Here is a 19,541-nt window from a genome sequence, read left to right on the forward strand (position 1 = left end):
CATATATACGAGGGTAAGTCAAAAAGTTCTAAGACAGATGTTATAATTTCAAAAGGTGTGAAAGATATCCCCCAGAATTCTACAAAGAAGGAATTCTCCGATGGAAACACCGCTTGCAGAAGTGTTTAAACTTAACTGAAGGATATGTAAAGAAATAGCTTTTATTATTTTCATAAATAAAAAGATTTTTTTCAATTTGTCTTAGAACTTTTTGACTTGCCCTCGTATTTACTCTGTGAGGCAGTAGCCACAAAAATGAAACGTAATCCAAAAATGAATAATTTAAAAATCACAGAAGTAAAATATACCAAGCGTCTGTACTTTATATTATTCGACTCTTACCTCTTACAGTTTTTTGAAACTGAAACCTCTGAACCGAGGCTGATATACAAACGCTGTCGCCATGACCCAAACTCTTATTTCCCAGAAATGGTCTGGCACTAGAACTCTGTGGAACGCACTTCTCCTCTGTAATAAGCATAAACATGTCTGAAAGCAATTTCTTTAGTCTAGTCCATTTATTTCGAATGGTGAACCGAATTGTATACACTCACCAGCCATTTTAATTGGAACACATGTATGCGCATGCACAGTGCACGATCGTTACACTCTTACGTTCTTACAGCACGATGACGTAGTGGCTAGCCCCTCTATATGAGGCAGTAGCCACAACAAAAACGATTTTGACCTTTTTGGTGACCTTGACCGGATGACCCTCAAAATGTTGGAGGTTCTATTTGAGACCAATGCCCATCTATCCTGAAAGTTTCAAGAAGATTGAGCCAACCATTTTCCCATAATAGCAACAAAAAAACAAAGAAACCCCACCGAAAACAATACCTCGCCATCTGGTGGACTCCGTCCTGGGCGAGGTAACAAAGATATGTAAATAAAATACATTCATAAACAAAGATGTATGAATGAAAATAAATGAGACACTGTTTGGAAAAATCCAAAATTTATTGTATTTATGAAAGATGTATTGTCATTCCTTACAATAGTCTACTAACCCCATACGTACTTTGTTGCATGCAAACTTATAAATCTGATTAATGGAATGTGTACATACTAGGAATGTGTATTAACATAGAAATATTTAGAATTACAGTTCTACTTACTATATTGATTTTTCTGTCTGCAGTAAAATGTTTTGAAATTATTGCATCATTGAAAAGCCCAAAGACAGAATTGCTTTGTATTAGATGGCAAAGAATGCAAACCCTACACCGACTATGATTAGTAGATGCAAAAATGAATAATAAAAGAGATTATGATTGTAATAAAATTTAAAAAACACAAAACAGCTTTTTAAAGACATGTTTCGGCATATCATATGCCATCTTCAGTTTCCTGAGGAATTCTATGCGTTATCTTAATTTTTTAATGTGTGTTGTAGTTGGTTGATTGGTTCATGGTGTATATATTGTCATGTGATGCAAGACTAGTCGTTCCTTATAAAACTGAAGACGGTATGAAATATGCTGAAACGTCTTTAAAAAAGTTGTTTTTAAAATTTCTCTTAATTTTATTGCTATCAGTCAATATATTCAATAAGATCAATAACATTTATTTTTCCTGCACACAACAAGCATCTGATACGATCTGATTCCATCACACAGATTAGAGCAGCGGTGTGAAACTCAGGGGTAACAGGCCACAATACACTTAATCCAATGTCAAATCAGCCAGATTGAATATATTTCACTGACATACAAATGAACAATTCATTACTATTACCATATTCACATCCAAATTGCGGTTTTACCATGCAGTGTCTTGCATAAATATTCACCCCCTTGAACTTTTCCACATTTTATAGTGTTACAAACTGGAATGGATTTAATTGGGGTTATATTGGACGAATATGTGGATTTAATGAGGAAATGGACTCTGATATGATGATATGTAAAATTGGTAGCTTGTTATTGGAAAATTACTGATCAATTTATTGGTCTATTTTGCTCTCGAGTCAAAAAACAGATAAAGCTTTGTTAATATCTTGCAGTTTGGTTTTGCTTCACAAGGCAGTAGTTACTGAGAATATTTTAGATTTATTTTCTGTGCCTGTTTTACACTCCTGGACTGGAGGACGGCAACATTACTGAATTTTCCAAACTTACATGATCAGACAGATACCTGCTTTGACTTCTGTGTTACTGAATGGAACAATGGTCATTCACCAGTGGAGCTACCTTTGCTGTTGCACGCATTCAAATAGTTATTTTTGTAGGTGCTTCTAACGTGGTAGCTGCACGCTCTGGTTCGAGCAGTGCAGGTAACTCTGCCGCCAGTCCCACAGGTGCTGCAGTGGTGGAAAAAAGTGCACGTCCCAATGCTAATCCAACTCCAGCGCCTCCCAAAAAAATTACGAGGTACTTCAGAATAGTGAAATATTTTTCATTGTAATACCATCTGCTTTCATCTTCATTTGAAGCTTTTTCTCTCTCTTCTTGTTCTCTTCTCTGTTCTTCTTCCTTGCTCCATTTTTCTACATCCCCTTTCTTTTTTTCACTTTCTTTTATCTTTAATTCCATCTCTTTCTCCAGCTCTCTGAGCCTGTTTTCTGCAATCTTTAGAGATTCCTGCAGCAACTGCTGCTCTCCAGAAGGTTTTTCATGTTTTTTGTCAATTTCTGCTGTTAAATGGCCGATTTCACCCTGGATTTGACTCCTGCGTCTTTCTATCTCCTGCTTCTCTATCTCCAAGGCTTTCATGATCTCAGCCTTGCGACATTCAGCCATCTGTTTTACTTCCTGCTTGGCCTTCTGAATTGATGCATTTAGTTTTTCTTGCATTTTATGTTCCAATATTGCCAGTGCTTTCTCTATAACCTTTGTTTTCTGGTTGGTGAAGTGACCATAGTTGTTGTGTTCCAGCATCTCATCCAGCTTCTTCAAGAGTCGTTCCACCTGGTCCCGGTTCTCTGGGTTCTTGTTGTTGAAAGCCAAGAAACGGCTACCAAATCGTTTAATGACATCCTGGATTCTTTGGCCTTGTTCGGATATAAACTGCTCAATTGTCTTTCCTTTCAGCTCATCTTCATGGGTAAATATGATGATCGTGTGGTCACTGATGTTCTTCTCGAAAACTGCCTCAATCATATCTAAAGTCTTCTGCTGCTCCTCTGTGAAGCGAGCGATTGGTATGATGAGCAGAAATGCATGTGGTCCAGGTGAACACATGGTCAGATATCTTGGCACTTCTTCTGTTACCTCACTTTGCTGGAGGGAGGTGTCAAACCAGCCAGGAGTGTCAATCAGCACCAGGCTCCGCCCCTGAACCACTCCAGATTCCTTCTGGCATTGGTTTGTCGCCGAGTCCATGCTCAGTTGAGATGTGAAGCATTTTTTACCCAAGATGGTGTTTCCAGTGGCACTTTTACCTGAACCTGTTCTGCCCACCAACACCAACCGTAGCTGATTTATTGGGGACTGAACGGCTCCATGGAGACTGGTGGAGTTTCGCCTCATCTCTGGATGCTGTTTGGACAGAAAGGTGACTTTATATGTCAGTAACACCAACAGAATAGTGTAGGATATATACAGGTACGTATAAATCTATTAGTCTCCGTATCTCTCCGTTAGCCATTTAAACTGCATATGAAGTGATTTTTTTTTCAAACATACAACTGCAAAGTTTAAGACAACAGTCATAAAAACTGATGTTTTTACGAGGCAACTCTAAATTGACCGTAGGTGTGAATGTGAGTGTGAATGGTTGTCTGTGTCTGTGTCAGCCCTGTGATGACCTGGCGACTTGTCCAGGGTGTACCCCGCCTCTCGCCCGTAGTCAGCTGGGATAGGCTCCAGCTTGCCTGCGACCCTGTAGAAGGATAAAGCGGCTAGAGATAATGAGATGAGATGAGATGAGAATTTTCATGGGTTTACCAAAATATGGTGTTTTTAAGTCGCAGCCAAAATGCATCATACAGCACTGCTAAGACATCACGCTGATTACAAACTTACTATCACATATCGCATTTCTCTATGGCAGACAGTAAACCCAAACAAATGGCCCTTTTCCACTACCCTTTTTCAGCTCACTTCAGCTCGCTTCAGCTCACTTCAGCCCGACACGGCTCGCGTTTCGACTACCAAAAACCAGCACGACTCAGCTCGTTTCAGCCCTGCTTAGCCCCTAAAACTCGCACCGTTTTGGGGTAGGGCTGAAGCGAGCCAAACCGTGCCGACTGAGGCTGGGGGCGTGAGCAGACACTCCCCTGTGCACTGATTGGTGAGGAGGAGTGTCCTCACATGCCCACACACGCCCCGCGAGCGCGCTGGGATCTGTAAACACCGCAAACCCGGAAGGAGAATAATTACGAATTACGAGAATTTCTGAAGCCTTATGCGCCTCGCCTCATCCATACGCTCTTGCCAGTATCTGTTGGCGTTGTCAAGCCACAGCACCAAGACCAGCAACACTAACGACTCCATGTCCTCCATGTTTATTGTTTACTATCCGGGTCGTGAGACTACCGCTTAAAAGCTCACTGAATCAGTGAGATACAGAGCATCGTGGACGAGTTCGCGGAGCGCAAGGCTCGTCGTATGCCCTTCAAATAATGCGCGCAGTAGGCTATTGATGTTTTATTATGAGCCATGTACAGTATGTCGCCGAATGTTTTTTTGTTTCTGAGTTACATGTTCGTTTGAAGGACTTAATGTACAAAATAACATAGTTGCACCCCGTAGTGTTGAAATTGGTAAACACAGTGCATTCAGTGAGGTTTGCACCGCCCTCCTTTTATTTCTGACTCTTCCTGTCACTGCTGCAACCTCTGAGCGCTCATTCGTATGCCCTTCAAATAATGTGCGCAGTATAGGCTATTGATGTTTTATTACGAGCCATGTACAGTATCCTAATGTTTTTTGTTTCTGAGTTACATGTTCGTTTGAAGGACTTGATGTACTAAATAACATAGTTGCACCCGGTAGTGTTGAAATTGGTAAACACCGCAGTTGCGGACATTTTGTAGCCTAAAATGATGTTATGATAAGCTTTAATAAAGGGTCCGGTCATTTGCCCCGCCCCCGGCCCGGCTCTGACTTGTTCCGCCACTGTCACTGATGTCACTGTTTGCGCTGCTTAACGACATCACATGACGTCTACCCACTTTCGCTAACTCCACCCAATGTGTCCACCCACTTCCAGCCAGCACGGTTCAGCGCGGTTGTAGTCGAAATGCAACTCCAACAGCCCCGCTCAGCTCGACTCAGCTCGACTCAGCACGGCACGGCTCAGCCGCGTTTGTAGTGGAAAAGCGGCAAAAGAGGAGGTCGATATTGTGTCATCAGAGCGCCAAATAATGCGAGTTATATGAACATAAATTTTACCCCGGTACATGGATGCATCTGTTCCCATCCAATCCAGCTCTGAGACAAAACCGGGTCATGTTTGTGCAGCGGCATCTACCGGACTTTCATGAACTTCTGCGCAAATATACTGTGCTATGTTCAGCACATTTTGAAGACAGCTGTGATGAAAGAAGGTATTCTACCTTAATGGTTGGTGAAAATAAACTACACACCATCCTGTGAAAAGAGTCCATACCAACCAGAGACTCTGTCATGATAAAGCCATCAGAAAATCACCAGTGAACACCAAAAAAACCAAGTTTATATCCTAAAATGTTATATTTTCTGTCAGTAGCAATCGAACAATCTGTGTCACATGATTTATTGTTCTTATTGTCCTTTCTGTGGACCAAATTTGTAGCAAGTAAGAATATTAAGACCTATTCTTGTAGAGATGGAATAATAAATAAACAGTCAGGCTAGCCTATTTATTATTCATTATGCAACAAAACTAGGTGGTGCTTCATAAAGAGCCTCATTAATACTACTAAAGGTAAAATGGAAATGAAAGCCTAGGTTTCATGTTAGTTTCATAAAACTGCCCAATTACTAAGAGAATTGTCGTCTGCATGCTGTGTGATGCATTTTATTCGCTCGATCGAACCGTCAAAAGCCATATTTCCAACAGCATCAACCACTTCTCGACAGCAGCCAAATTCCAATGCCATCACAAGATTGGAAGCATCACAATGTTCACATTTGCACCTATATATAGTGAAAAATGATATTCATAACATTTTCAGCAAACAGCCGGCTATAATTTGAATGAAAAGGTATCGCTCTGTCATATCACCACACTAGAGATCAGACTGTCAGTCATACAAATGCCGCTGCACACGACATGCAGTTTATGTTTTGCTTTTCCTTTCCTTCAAATAATTTGTTTATTCAAATAATGTAGTTTAAAACTAACCAAGCCTCAACTGCTCCTGTTCCTTCATAATATGCTTCTAATACCGTTTGACTAAGACCATCAATATCAGCTTGTTCATCCATATTGTTGTCTTGGTCTTGCTCTTTGTGAGTGGTTCATCTTTATATGGTGCATACTGGCTGTGAAAAACGTCGTAGTCTGCTTCTGCTTCATTTGAACTAAATCATCATCATAAAACATCAACTACATTCAGTATAAAAATCTGGGTGGTATTTTTTGTTCCTGTGTAGATATATAGTAGGAACACGTACTCTAACATGTTGGAAATCCCATTTCTCAGAAAATCTCTTCAGCTATGACGCTGTATTGGTAACGATCAAGAACTTGGTACGCCATTTTCTTAGCTACTGGAAAGACAGTGTGTGTATAAATGGCAATATCACTTTCAAATATAACCAGAATTTGCAGAAATGTATAGAAATCTAAACATTTATTATACTGTGTCCGAATATAAATTAGATTAGACTTTACTGATCCCTTTGGGAGGGTTCCCTCAGGGAAATTAAGATTCCAGCAGCATCATTACAGGATAATAGAAAATAGAGAAAAAAACTTCTAGATAAATTAAATTAAATATTGCAAAAGTCAGGAGTATTTTATTATTAGGAGAACGAACTGGTTCTACCAGTTTTATATATATATATATATATATATATATATATATATATATATATATACACACACACACACACACACAGCTGGGGTTATTGACTAAAATTTAAATGGGGTTTCTTTTGTTTTCACAGATTTTCCACATACAAGTGTTTTCTTTGCTTATTGCCCAGTAGGTAAAAAACAAACATCGCTTCATATGCATTTTAACTTTTGCAACAAACATCATTCCTACAGAACTAACAATGAGAGAAACAACAACAGGAAAAGTGCATAACTACTCACTTTTTAAAATCACAGAAAAAACCTTTCCTCAGAAAACAGAATTTTGCTTCTCTCTCTGTCATGTGTAGCCTTCTTCTGAATTTAACACCCTCCTGAAAGAGTAATGATACAAGTGTGGACAGCCAATGTGGCCAAAAGGAGAGAGCTGGTCCAGCACACCTGGGCCCTGTACTACGAAGCGGGTTTTCTGGCTTACCAGGGTAACTTCGAGAGTAACTTGATCACGTGCAGCGTAACTTCCTGATTAACCCATACTACGAAAGTTGGCTATGTTCAAACCGAGGTATGCTGCCATGGCAACTTACGCTGCATCTCAAACCTGCTCATCTCAGGTTATGTTCTTGGTTAACCCGAGGTTTCCGATTAACCACACCCTTTTTAAACACCACCTCTCCACCGACATTTCCTCTAGAGACAATGCCAGCGTACCTGGATGACCCGTGCGATATCGGAGCGCAGATTAGAGATGGGATTTATGGCTCTTTGATGAGATCCGCATCTTTGTGATCCGTTCTTTGAAAAGAGCCGTTCAAAAGACTGGCTCATTTGGCTCTTTTTAAATATTTATTCAGTTTTAAGAAGACAGCGTCTAAAGAAGCCAGATCCCTCTGCTTAGACAGTGACATCAATATTTCTGGACATACCTTTTATATAAAGCAACCTAGACTTACATTATTGTAACCCCTAAACGCTCATAAATAACCATTAAAAAACAATGAGGGCTTCAATGAATGTCCATGCAGATCGGCTTTTCTGTAAAAAAAAAAAAAAAAAAGAACCCACTCAAGAACATAGTTATCAAGAACGCAAGAATATTTTATAGAAAAACACTTGTCTTACAAAAATATTTAAGTCTGAGATACAAAATAGATACAACTACAATAAATATAACACAAGAACTAGTTATCACACAAGAACATTTTAATAGAAAAAAACAAACTTTCTATATTAAAAATATTGAAATTGTAACAAAAATAGATACAACTAAACAGTCAGATAAATAAAGTTATAACAAGAACACAAGATTATTTTAATAGGAAAAAACAAACTATTAATGCAAAAAATATATTATTATTAGAAAAATAGATACAACTAGACAAACAGATAAATAAATAAAATACACAAAAATAGAACAAACAAAATGACGATAGAATAAATTAAATGAATGTCCGTGCAAAGTAGTTTTCCCATAATATTATCATTAATATCATACAACAACATTATAAACTATATACAAAACAATTTGAACTATTAGGCAAACAGATAAAACTTGAATAAATAAAAGGCAAATGAATGCTTGCTTGCACGCGCTCACACACACACACACACACACACACACACACACACACCATTATGAATGATGTTTTTATATTTCATTTTCACCTGTTGCCAGGTGCGTTTGTCACTGCTGTTGCCTCTGAAATGTTCACAGGACATACACCAACTTAGTCAAAGGGACTGAACAGTCAGTCATCCTAATTCATGTGACTCTGTGCACATATCAGCTTAAGTAGGCTACTCCATGAATTTACCATACCGAATTTTATTCAGGATTTTTCGGACATTAAACAAGCTATATATGACTGGGGCCACGTCGAAGGACCATTTTCTGTGACTTGTGATTGATCATGAAGCTTTCTCTCATCCTATACTTCTGTTCTGGAACATGTAGAAGGGAGAATGTACTTACGCATTTACCCGATCGGCAATTCGTTGCCAACATGCTTGCCGCTCCTTATTGGCAGCCGCTGTGTTAGATTTTGCGCTTAATGTTGTTTTGAACTCCTCGTAGCTTTGCATTATGACAGCGCATTCTTCCTCCGTGAAGTACGGCGACCGTGCCATTGTGAACAGTGGGGATTTGCGCTGATAACCTCCCCTTTAACGTGAACGCGCATTAACCCTGATTAGGTTAACACAGGTTCAACAAATCAACTTCATAACTGGCGTCGTAGTACCGTTTAACCCCAAACAAGATAACCAGGTTTTGTCAACTCCGGTTTAGCGGGGGAACCCTGGGTTACTTCTGGGTAGGTTGACCTCCGTTCGTAGTACAGGGCCCTGCTCAACCCAACCCAACTTTATTGTCATTCTTCCACATACACAGTATACAGCAGAAGGGAACGTCGTTCTCAATAGACCAAGGTTATAAAAATGGTTGTCCGGTGATGGACAGGGTAAAGGACTGTATAAGAGGGACACTGGATCAGGTATACAGCAAGCTACACAGGCTGTCCGGTTAGAACAGGAATTAATGGATGTCCACTCATGAGCAACAGTGTAAACCGTGGTTTTACTAGAAAACAGAATAAAATACAAATACAACAAGACATGAGCAATAATATACACACAAGCAATAATGTAAATAATAACAATGATATAAATACAAATACACATCGCATTAAATATATATTAACACAAATGAATAATAATTATATACAATGTAATACAAATGTAAAACACACAAATGAATACTATATAAGTAAAACAATGTAAAGCCCAATGAATGCTACTTACACCCCATAATAAATAACACAACACACTAGATACTGACTATATACACGATATGTACACAATATGTACAATGTGTACAACGTACACGGAGGATGAGGATAGCTGCCTACAGCAGCTATCATTACCAAGGTGCGTAGTGCAACTGCTTACAGCGAGTCACACCCGCATGAAGACACAGTGTGTCGGCTGAATGAAGGGGAGCGTGGCTCCTTTAAGCGCTGCTCCGCGCTGTATTGCGCATAGAAGGTTAGAATATGTGGCGCGGTTATGAACTGTACATACCACCACTACACTCCCAACACGACAATGGCTAATAATGAAATGTGCTCCCGTAACAAACCGTGGTCGAGAAAACAAGCGCTATCATTACATGGCTACTGAACAGAACAGAACAAACACGTAAGAAAATAGACAGACACAGGATGAGAGAAAAAGAGAAGAAATACTCGCTAGCCTTACCGCTACATGTAACAGTTACAGATAGCGAGTACACACATAACACAGTAGCTACGCAACAATAAACAACTTACATTCAAGGACGCACGGAATGCACACACGGCACGAATGATGGACGTTGGATCCTGACACGTCCGCGATAGAAAGATAGAAAGCAAGAAAGAAATGAAACAGACAGAGAAAGAGAGAAACGGATCCAAATATTCACTGATGAGAAGCAGGTGTTGCATGGAGTCCCCGTCTGATGTGTGCTGTGTTTTCTTCGATGTTTGTGCGCATCTTATATAGTCCACGCAGCACAGTGTGATGGACAGTGGCGCCAGGGTGTCTGAAGTTGGCGTGTGATGGACAGTGGCGCCAGGGTGTCTGAAGTTGGCGTGTTGTAACATGCCCTGACAACTAACGAGTTGGGAGCCACTATGTCTGACAAGGGTGCCTGTTTACTACTTTTAAAGGTCAAAATAATTAAGACCTGGCACCGCAATTCTGAACAGCCGCCCCCAACTTTGTGGAACAAAGTTGTGTCCATGATGTCAGGCAGAGGTGTCCTGAGGGAGTGAAGGGAGTCTCACCAGGCGTGAGACTGGGCGTGTGTAGGTCCGGTCCTTGACCTGCACCTGTGCAGTACGTACCCTGCCATCTGCTCCAGGGATGACAGCAGTGACCTTGCCCACAGGCCACAGGGCACGTGGGAGTTGAGGGTCGACAATCATCACGATGCTGTCAGCGATGAGGTCCTCCCGGTCTCGTTGCCACTTGGAGCGGGTTTGAAGAGAGGGCAGGTAGTTCCTGATGAACTTAGCCCAGAATTGGTCCGCAAGGGCCTGGCACTGTCTCCACCTGCGCCTGCTCAGGATGTCGGAGTCGGTGTAGACCACTTGTGGTATGGAGGGGTCGTGCCGCCCCATCAGCAGCATGTTTGGAGTGATGGGATCTGGATCTGCGATGTCTGACGAGGTGTAACCCAAGGGCTTGGAGTTGATGATGCTTTCCACCTCGATCAGCACTGTCCTCAACACCTCCTCAGTGACTGTCTGTGCATCGAGTGTAGTGTGTAGGGCAGCTTTGATGGAACGGATCTCCCGTTCCCAGGAACCACCGAAGTGCGGAGCATGTGGAGGATTGAACTTGAAGTCAATCTGTTGACTGGCTAAGTGGGACTGTAGCTCTGGGCTGAGGGCTTTGAACGTCTCCTGCAGTTCAGACTGACCCCCTCTGAAATTGGTGCCTTGGTCGGAGAGCAGCTCATGTGGCTTCCCTCGGCGTGCGATGAAGCGCCGCAGGGCCATCAAGAAAGCATCAGTGTCCATGCTGGTGAGGAGGTCTAGATGCACTGCATGGATTGTCAGGCACTTGAAAACGATGCCCCACCGTTTCTCAGTGCGTCGGCCGATTTTGATGAGGTACGGCCCGAAACAATCCATTCCAGTGGAATAGAAGGCTGGCTTGTGCAAGCGCAGACTTGATGGTGGCAAGTCAGCCATTCTGGGGATCACTGGTGTGCCTCGCCACTTCTGACAATCTGGACAGCTGTGCTGATGTTTCTTGACAGCCGCTCTCCCACGCACGATCCAGTACCGCCGGCGCAGCTCAGCAAACACTCGCTCTGGTCCTGGGTGCGCCAGGTGGCTGTCAAAGTCTCGAATGATGAGCTGGGTGATGGGGTGCTGAGGGTCAAGCAGGATGGGGTGCAGAGTCTCCTCCTCAACCGTGTCACACTTGCGCAGATGACCTCCGACCCGGATCAGCTGTGTCTCAGCGTCGTACTCCGGGGACAATGTGAGGATCCTGCTGTCAGTGGAGACTGGCTTCCCCGCTGAGAGCAGGGTGAGGTCTTCGGGGAAGGAGTCACTCTGTGCCTTCCTGAGGAGTGCCATCTCCGCTTGCCTGTAGTCCTCAGCTGTGATGGCGGATGTGGCCGCCCCGTGACGCGCTCTGACTGTGGCCTCCAGCAGCTCTGGATATTGACTGAAGGTCCCTGCATCAGGCAACGCAGGGTCAGAGGTCACGGTGATGTAGCCACAGAACTGGGACTTCCGCAGCTCGGTGGCGTCCTGCAGCAGCTCCACTGATGGTGACGGTGCACTGATGAACAGGCATGCTGGGGTGGAAGACCACTGCTTGACAGCCTTGGCGGGGCCTTGAAGTGTCCACCCAAGGCGTGTCTTCAGGGCAATGGGTCCACCTGGTGGGCCTATGTGCACAGGCTCGATGGGGATGAGGAGGTCTGGGTAGTCAGACCCAATGAGGAGCAGCGGACGGGCCTGAGTAAAGGAGTGAAGAGGCAGCCCTCTGAGGTGGTGGTAGGTCTTTTGGAGAGCCTCGACTGGGTGTGAATGAGGGGACAGTCCCAGTTCGGGTGATGTGAAAGCCCGCTGTATCTTGTACCGCTGCTGCGGTTGACTGAGGGATGACACAGAGAAGGACACTGACCTCCCCGGCACCGTTCTGATGTCATGACGGATGGTGCGGAGGGCCAGATTCTCACTCTGTCCTTTGAGGCCAAGCTGCTGCGCTGCTTGGGGGAGGAGCATGGTGCGCTCTGACCCGTCATCGAGGATGGCGTAGGTCTCCATCTTCTTGCCCCCGTGATGAAGGAGCACCTTCACCATCTTCAGCAGCACACAACTACCTCTCCGTGCTGGGTCGAGGTAGTAGGTGGATGGCTGGCTGGGTGAAGACAGTGTCGCAGTCTCCGGCCTGCTTTGTGCATTCACCTCATGCAGTACCTCGAGGTGCCGGCGATTGCACTTCGGGCACCATGCCTTGAGGTAGCACTGAGCTGCTTGATGGTCGCGTCCACACCTCCAGCACTTCTTCCCGGTCTTGATCCACTGGAGCCTTGGTTCCAGTGACATACTCTTGAACGCAGTGCACTGGTTGAAGTAGTGCTCCGTGCTGTTGCAGAAGGGGCAGTACTTCTTTGGAGGCTCCACCTTGGCGGGTGTGCGTGGAGCTGACTTTGATGGCTGCTGAGCTGACTTGGCTGGGGGGTCTACCAGCAGTACCGTGGTGGAGCGTGTGGCTGCCGGCTGCTTGCCTCTGGTGCTCCGCTGCCGCTCTGCCTGGCTCGCTGTTGCCTTTGGCGGGTCATTGGTCTCGTCCAGCTGCACACCAACCTCGTGCTGTAACCATGCGGCGAAGTCCAGGAGTGTGGGGACAGGCACACGGTCTGGGTCGATGTACCACCTGAAGGCAGTACGCAGCTCGTGAGGCAGCTTGGGCAGCAACCGAGACACATGCGAACCACACCGTAGCTCAAGCTGTTCCTGGGTCCCCATCTTATCCAGCATCCCCACCAAGGACTGCACCTTCAGGGCGAAGTTCCTGAAGCCTCTCTGGTCACCGCTCCTGACAGGGGGCTCAGCCAGGACCTGGTTGATCTGCCTGAGTGCCAGTTTGCGGGGCTGCCCAAAGAGCTTCGTGAGGGCTGCCATCGTATCACTGTAGGGATAGCTGCTGTGGCAGTAAGCATCCGCTACCAGGACAGCATCCTCTAGCTTCAGGTGGTCCAGCAGGATCTGATATTTGAAGCGCTCTGTCGCGTCGGGTGGTAGGACGTTGTCGAGCGCCAGCTGCATCCTGTTGGACTGCCGTGGGTCGTCCTCGGTGAACGCTGGGATTCTCATCTTGGGCCCACGGTAGGTCAGCTCCTGAGGAGGAAGAGATGTCAGTCGCTGTGGGACAGGTGACAGCCTGTGATGATCTGGTGCCACTGCCCTCTGACCGGCCGACACCGGTGATGACGTCCGCTGTCTTTGAGCAGACGAAGGGCGCCGTGGGCTGAATGGCGCTGAGTACTGTGGGGTGGCAGGAGAGGGTGAGGATGACGTGAATGAGTGACCCCGTGGCAGATTCATGCTCCTCAGGTGCTCTGTCAGCTCTGCCGTCAGTGGTGTTGGCAGATGGGGAGCTCCTCCGTGTGGCGGTGTGGACGTCGCTGCCTCAGCTCCTGCGATGTGTGGCCGAGGTAGAGGTGACGACTGCTCTGCCACCGGGGCGCGGCGATGTCCACTGGTTGAGTCAGCAGGGCTGTATGTTCTGTCATGCTGCAGTGGTGATGATAGGACTGCTGGGGGGGTTCCAGGCGTGACGGCTGGAACCTGGATGTCCCTCACTGGAGTGCGTGGAGGTGATGCATAGTGCTGTTGCAACAGGTACTGCACATCCCGCTGCAGCTGCCGATTGTCCTCCTGCATCTGCCGATTATCCCGCTGCAGTTGCTGATTGTCCTCCTGTATCTGCTGAAGGGCGAGGAGGATAGCTGCTGACGTGTCCAGGGGAGTCTGCCCAGCAGGGGGAGTGTGTGATGGCTCCCGGGGCCTACTGTCTCCCACGTGGGAAGAATCATCCTGGGTGTGTGCGCCGTCCTGTGGCAGCCGTCGCTGAGTCTGGGTCACCACGTAGTCATCCAGGTGCCTGGGGTGGTGGGGCTCACGGCGAGGACGGGCACTGCCATCATGAGTGGACATCCTGACTGTGTAGAATGCTGTATCCGGCTCGAAGGACCATATAAAAATGGTTGTCCGGTGATGGACAGGGTAAAGGACTGTATAAGAGGGACACTGGATCAGGTATACAGCAAGCTACACAGGCTGTCCGGTTAGAACAGGAATTAATGGATGTCCACTCATGAGCAACAGTGTAAACCGTGGTTTTACTAGAAAACAGAATAAAATACAAATACAACAAGACATGAGCAATAATATACACACAAGCAATAATGTAAATAATAACAATGATATAAATACAAATACACATCGCATTAAATATATATTAACACAAATGAATAATAATTATATACAATGTAATACTGTACCCCGCCTTTCGCCCGTAGTCAGCTGGGATAGGCTCCAGCTTGCCTGCGACCCTGTAGAAGGATAAAGCGGCTAGAGATAATGAGATGAGATGAGACAATGTAATACAAATGTAAAACACACAAATGAATACTATATAAGTAAAACAATGTAAAGCCCAATGAATGCTACTTACACCCCATAATAAATAACACAACACACTAGATACTGACTATATACACGATATGTACACAATATGTACAATGTGTACAACGTACACGGAGGATGAGAATAGCTGCCTACAGCAGCTATCATTACCAAGGTGCGTGGTGCAACTGCTTACAGCGAGTCACACCCGCATGAAGACACAGAGTGTGTCGGCTGAATGAAGGGGAGCGTGGCTCCTTTAAGCGCTGCTCCGCGCTGTATTGCGCATAGAAGGTTAGAATATGTGGCGCGGTTATGAACTGTACATACCACCACTACACTCCCAACACGGCAATGGCTAATAATGAAATGTGCTCCCGTAACAAACCGTGGTCAAGAAAACAAGCGCTATCATTACATGGCTACTGAACAGAACAGAACAAACACGTAAGAAAATAGACAGACACAGGATGAGAGAAAAAGAGAAGAAATACTCGCTAGCCTTACCGCTACATGTAACAGTTACAGATAGCGAGTACACACATAACACAGTAGCTACGCAACAATAAACAACTTACATTCAAGGACGCACGGAATGCACACACGGCACGAATGATGGACGTTGGATCCTGACACGTCCGCGATAGAAAGATAGAAAGCAAGAAAGAAATGAAACAGAGAAAGAGAGAAACGGATCCAAATATTCACTGATGAGAAGCAGGTGTTGCATGGAGTCCCCGTCTGATGTGTGCTGTGTTTTCTTCGATGTTTGTGCGCATCTTATATAGTCCACGCAGCACAGTGTGATGGACAGTGGCGCCAGGGTGTCTGAAGTTGGCGTGTGATGGACAGTGGCGCCAGGGTGTCTGAAGTTGGCGTGTTGTAACATGCCCTGACAACTAACGAGTTGGGAGCCACTATGTCTGACAAGGGTGCCTGTTTACTACTTTTAAAGGTCAAAATAATTAAGACCTGGCACCGCAATTCTGAACAAAGGTACTTAGATAGTGCAAACATTAAGTATCATGACAACACAATAAGCATTAAATACTAAATAATGCAAGAGCTAAGGCAGGTGTGATGAGTGTGAAGAGGTAGAGATGTAAGAATAACGTGCTAGTGTGCAGTTTAAAGTGATTGTGTGCAATTTTGTGCTAAATATCCATTGTTCCTTTTTGAGTGATGGAGTACAGATGCTTGGAATGTCCATTGTCTATTTTGTGTGTAGTGTAGCATGAGGGAGGCAGGTTGTTATGGGAGTGAGGTGTTGGGTGGCACCAGGGTGTTCAGAGGGCTGATAGCTTGGGGGAAGAAGCTGTTGCAGAACCTTGCAGTGCAATTCCTGATGGCAGAAGGTCAAACAGACTGTGGGAAGGATGAGAGGAATCCTTTACAATGGCAGAGGCTCTGCATACATCGTGTGCCTGGAAGTTGTCCTTGATGGAGGGGAGGGAGACCCCTATAATCCTCTCAGCTGTCCTTACTATGCATTGTAGGGTCTTGTGTTCCAGTATTTTGCAGTTCCCAAATCACACAGTGATGCAGCTGGCTAGGACATGCTCCACAGTTCCTCTGTATAAGGTTGTGAGGATGGCTGGGGGAAGGCCGGCTCTCTTCAGCTTCCACAAGACGTGAAGACATTCTTGTGCCTTCTTCATAGCGGAGTTGATGTTGATGGACCAGGTGAGAAATGTGCACATCGAGAAACTTGGTGCTTCTGAATCTCTCTACTACAGAGCCACTGATGAACAGGGAAAGGTGATTAGTCGACCCTCTCTGGAAATCAACAACAATCCTCTTTTGTTTTGTCTACATGAAGAAACAGATTGTTGTCATGACACCAGCTCACCAGTTGTTCCCACATCTTCTCTGTGTGGTGTTTCATTGTTGTTGCTGATGAGGCCCACTACTATTGTGTCATCAGCGAACTTGACTGTGAGGTTGGATTCCGACTTGGCCATGCAGTTGTGGGTGAGTAGCGTGAACAGCAGTGGGCTGAGTACACAGCCTTGGGGGGTACCTGTGCTAAGCATGATGGTGCCTGATGTTCTGCTGCCGATGCACACCGACTACAATCTTTGTCAGAAAGTCTAGAATCCAGTTGCAGAGCAGAGTGTCAAGGTCCAGCAGAAAGAATTTCTCTTGATTGTAATGAATGCTGAGCTGAAGTCAATGAACAGCATTCTAACCTATGTATCCCTTGTGTCCAGATGTGATAAAACAGAGTGCATGGTGTCGGAGATTGCATCATTGGTGGAGCAATCGGGGTAGTATGCAAGTTGCAGAGGGGTTCAGTGAAGTGGGCAGAGTGGAGTGAATGTGTCTCTTGACCAGATGCTTGAAGCACATCATCATGATGAGGGCCAGCGCTACTGGACAGTAATCATTAAGACATGTAACTGTTGACTTCCTCGTCACTAGGATGATGGTGATCTTTCTGAAGCTCACAGGGACCACAGCCTGGCTCAGGAAGATGTTAAACATGGTTGTGAGGACACCTGCCAGCTGGTCAGCACAGTCCCTGAGTGCTCTCCCTGGTATGTTGTCCAGGCCTGCAGCTTTGTGTGGGTTGACTCTGGAGAGTGTCCTCCTCATGCCAGCTGGGGCCAGGCAGAGCGCCTGCTTCTCAGGGGTGGGCATGGACTTGCATGCCACATGTTGTTCAGTCTGTTTCAACCATACGTAGAAGTCATTTAACATTTCAAGGAGATGGGCGTTATTGTTGTTGGTATGCGGTGTGATTTTATAATCTTTTAGGGCCTGAATGCCCTGCCACATGCATCTGGGGTCCTTAGTATCACAGAAGTAGATGTTAATATTTTGTGCGTACTGGCATTTTGCTTTCCTGATGGCCTTGGAAAGCTGAGCCCTTGCCGAGAAAAGGACAACATTCTCAGGTGAATAGCAGTTGTCAAGGTAGTGTTTATTTGGACTGATTGAACGGCAAACTAACCAATCACAATTAAGCAGCGTGGGACCGTATCAGAACGAGTACACTGCATAAAGCCAGTGGCACTTTAATGAAAAGACTGAGACTTTCATATGAAGTTCTTTGGGTGTGAATTAACTAAATTAGCTTGCAGATTGAATTTGACAAGAGGATATGCAATTTTCTACAACCTTGATTTTCTGGTTGGTGAAGTGACTGTAGTCATTCTGTTCCAGCACCTCATCCAGCTTCTTCAGGAGCCGTTCCACCTGGTTCCGGTTCTCTGGGTTCTTGTTGTTGAATGCCAAGAAACGGCCACCGAATCGTGCAATAACATCCTGGATTCTTTGACCCTGTTCCAATATAAATTACTCAACTTCCTCTTCTTCTAGCTCGTCTACACGGGTAAATATGATGATCATGTGGTCACTGATGTTCTTCTTGAAAGCTGCCTCAATCATATCTGTAGTCTGCTGCTGCTCCTCTGTGAAGCAAGCGATTGGTATGATGAGCAGAAATGCATGTGGTCCAGGTGAACACATGGTCAGATATCTGAACACTTCCTGTGTTATCTCACTTGGCTGGACGGAGGAGTCGAACCAGCTAGGAGTGTCAAACAGCACCAGGCTCTGCCTCTGAACCACTTCACATTCATTCTAGCATCGGTTTGTCACTGAGTTCATGCTCACTTTAGATGGGAAGCATTTTTTTCTTTCCAAAGTTGGTGTTTCCAGTGGCATTTTTAATTGTATATATATGACAGACAGAGAGAGAGAGAATATATTACATGGTGCCGTGAAGATATGAAGTTTATCTTCGAGTGGTGAATATATTTCATGAGTGAGCAAAGCAAACGAGTGAAGTATTTTCCAACACAAGAAAAACTTCATATCTTTTTGCCACAACCCTGTGATGACCTGGCGACTTGTCCAGGGTGTACCCCGCCTTTCGCCCGTAGTCAGCTGGGATAGGCTCCAGCTTGCCTGTGACCCTGTAGAACAGGATAAAGCGGCTAGAGATAATGAGACGAGATCTTTTTGCCACCATGTAATATCCTGTTTGTATCTGAACTAGTAATGTCCCCCTGTGACCTGAGTGCAGCAGACAACCACTAACTCCTCAAAATACAGCAGCAGGATCACTAAACACATCACAAATATTTCAATCAAACATTTTATTCCAAAAGCGTTTTAAGGTAGACCTTATTTAGTTTTCAATATTTTTATGTAGTTACTGTGTAGACCACTACTGGCCTAGTGGTAGCGTGTCCGCCTCTCGATCGGGAGATCGGGAGTTCTATTCACGGTCGGATCATACCAAAGACCATCATAAAAATGGTACCTACTGCCATCTGGCAAGGCATGCTGCAATACAGATGTGAGTGGGGAGTTAAACTCTCGTGGTTACCAGAGGACTAGCTCCCCACTGTAACCCTAGCTATGTAATAGGTGAGAGGCCGAGGGCTGTGGAAACGGAGATCGGTGCCGCCCGATGCGCCGCATGGCGTGGGA

At 45.1% G+C, this 19,541-nt stretch overlaps 1 protein-coding gene across 1 annotated transcript; it reads right to left on the reverse strand.

Annotated features, from left to right (window-relative positions):
• Nucleotides 1-1,029: 1,029 nt before the first annotated feature.
• LOC132871820 (GTPase IMAP family member 7-like) lies at nt 1,030-7,257 on the reverse strand. The gene is made up of 2 exons (XM_060906349.1): nt 7,189-7,257; nt 1,030-3,479 (listed from the first exon to the last, which is right to left on the reverse strand). The coding sequence occupies exon 2, from the start codon at nt 3,468-3,470 to the stop codon at nt 2,211-2,213; it is 1,260 nt and encodes a 419-aa protein (XP_060762332.1). The 5' UTR covers nt 3,471-3,479; nt 7,189-7,257; the 3' UTR covers nt 1,030-2,210.
• Between the last annotated feature and the right edge of the window lie 12,284 nt (nt 7,258-19,541).

Source organism: Neoarius graeffei, chromosome 23, assembly GCF_027579695.1.
Source record: "Neoarius graeffei isolate fNeoGra1 chromosome 23, fNeoGra1.pri, whole genome shotgun sequence".
Lineage (NCBI taxonomy): Eukaryota > Metazoa > Chordata > Actinopteri > Siluriformes > Ariidae > Neoarius > Neoarius graeffei.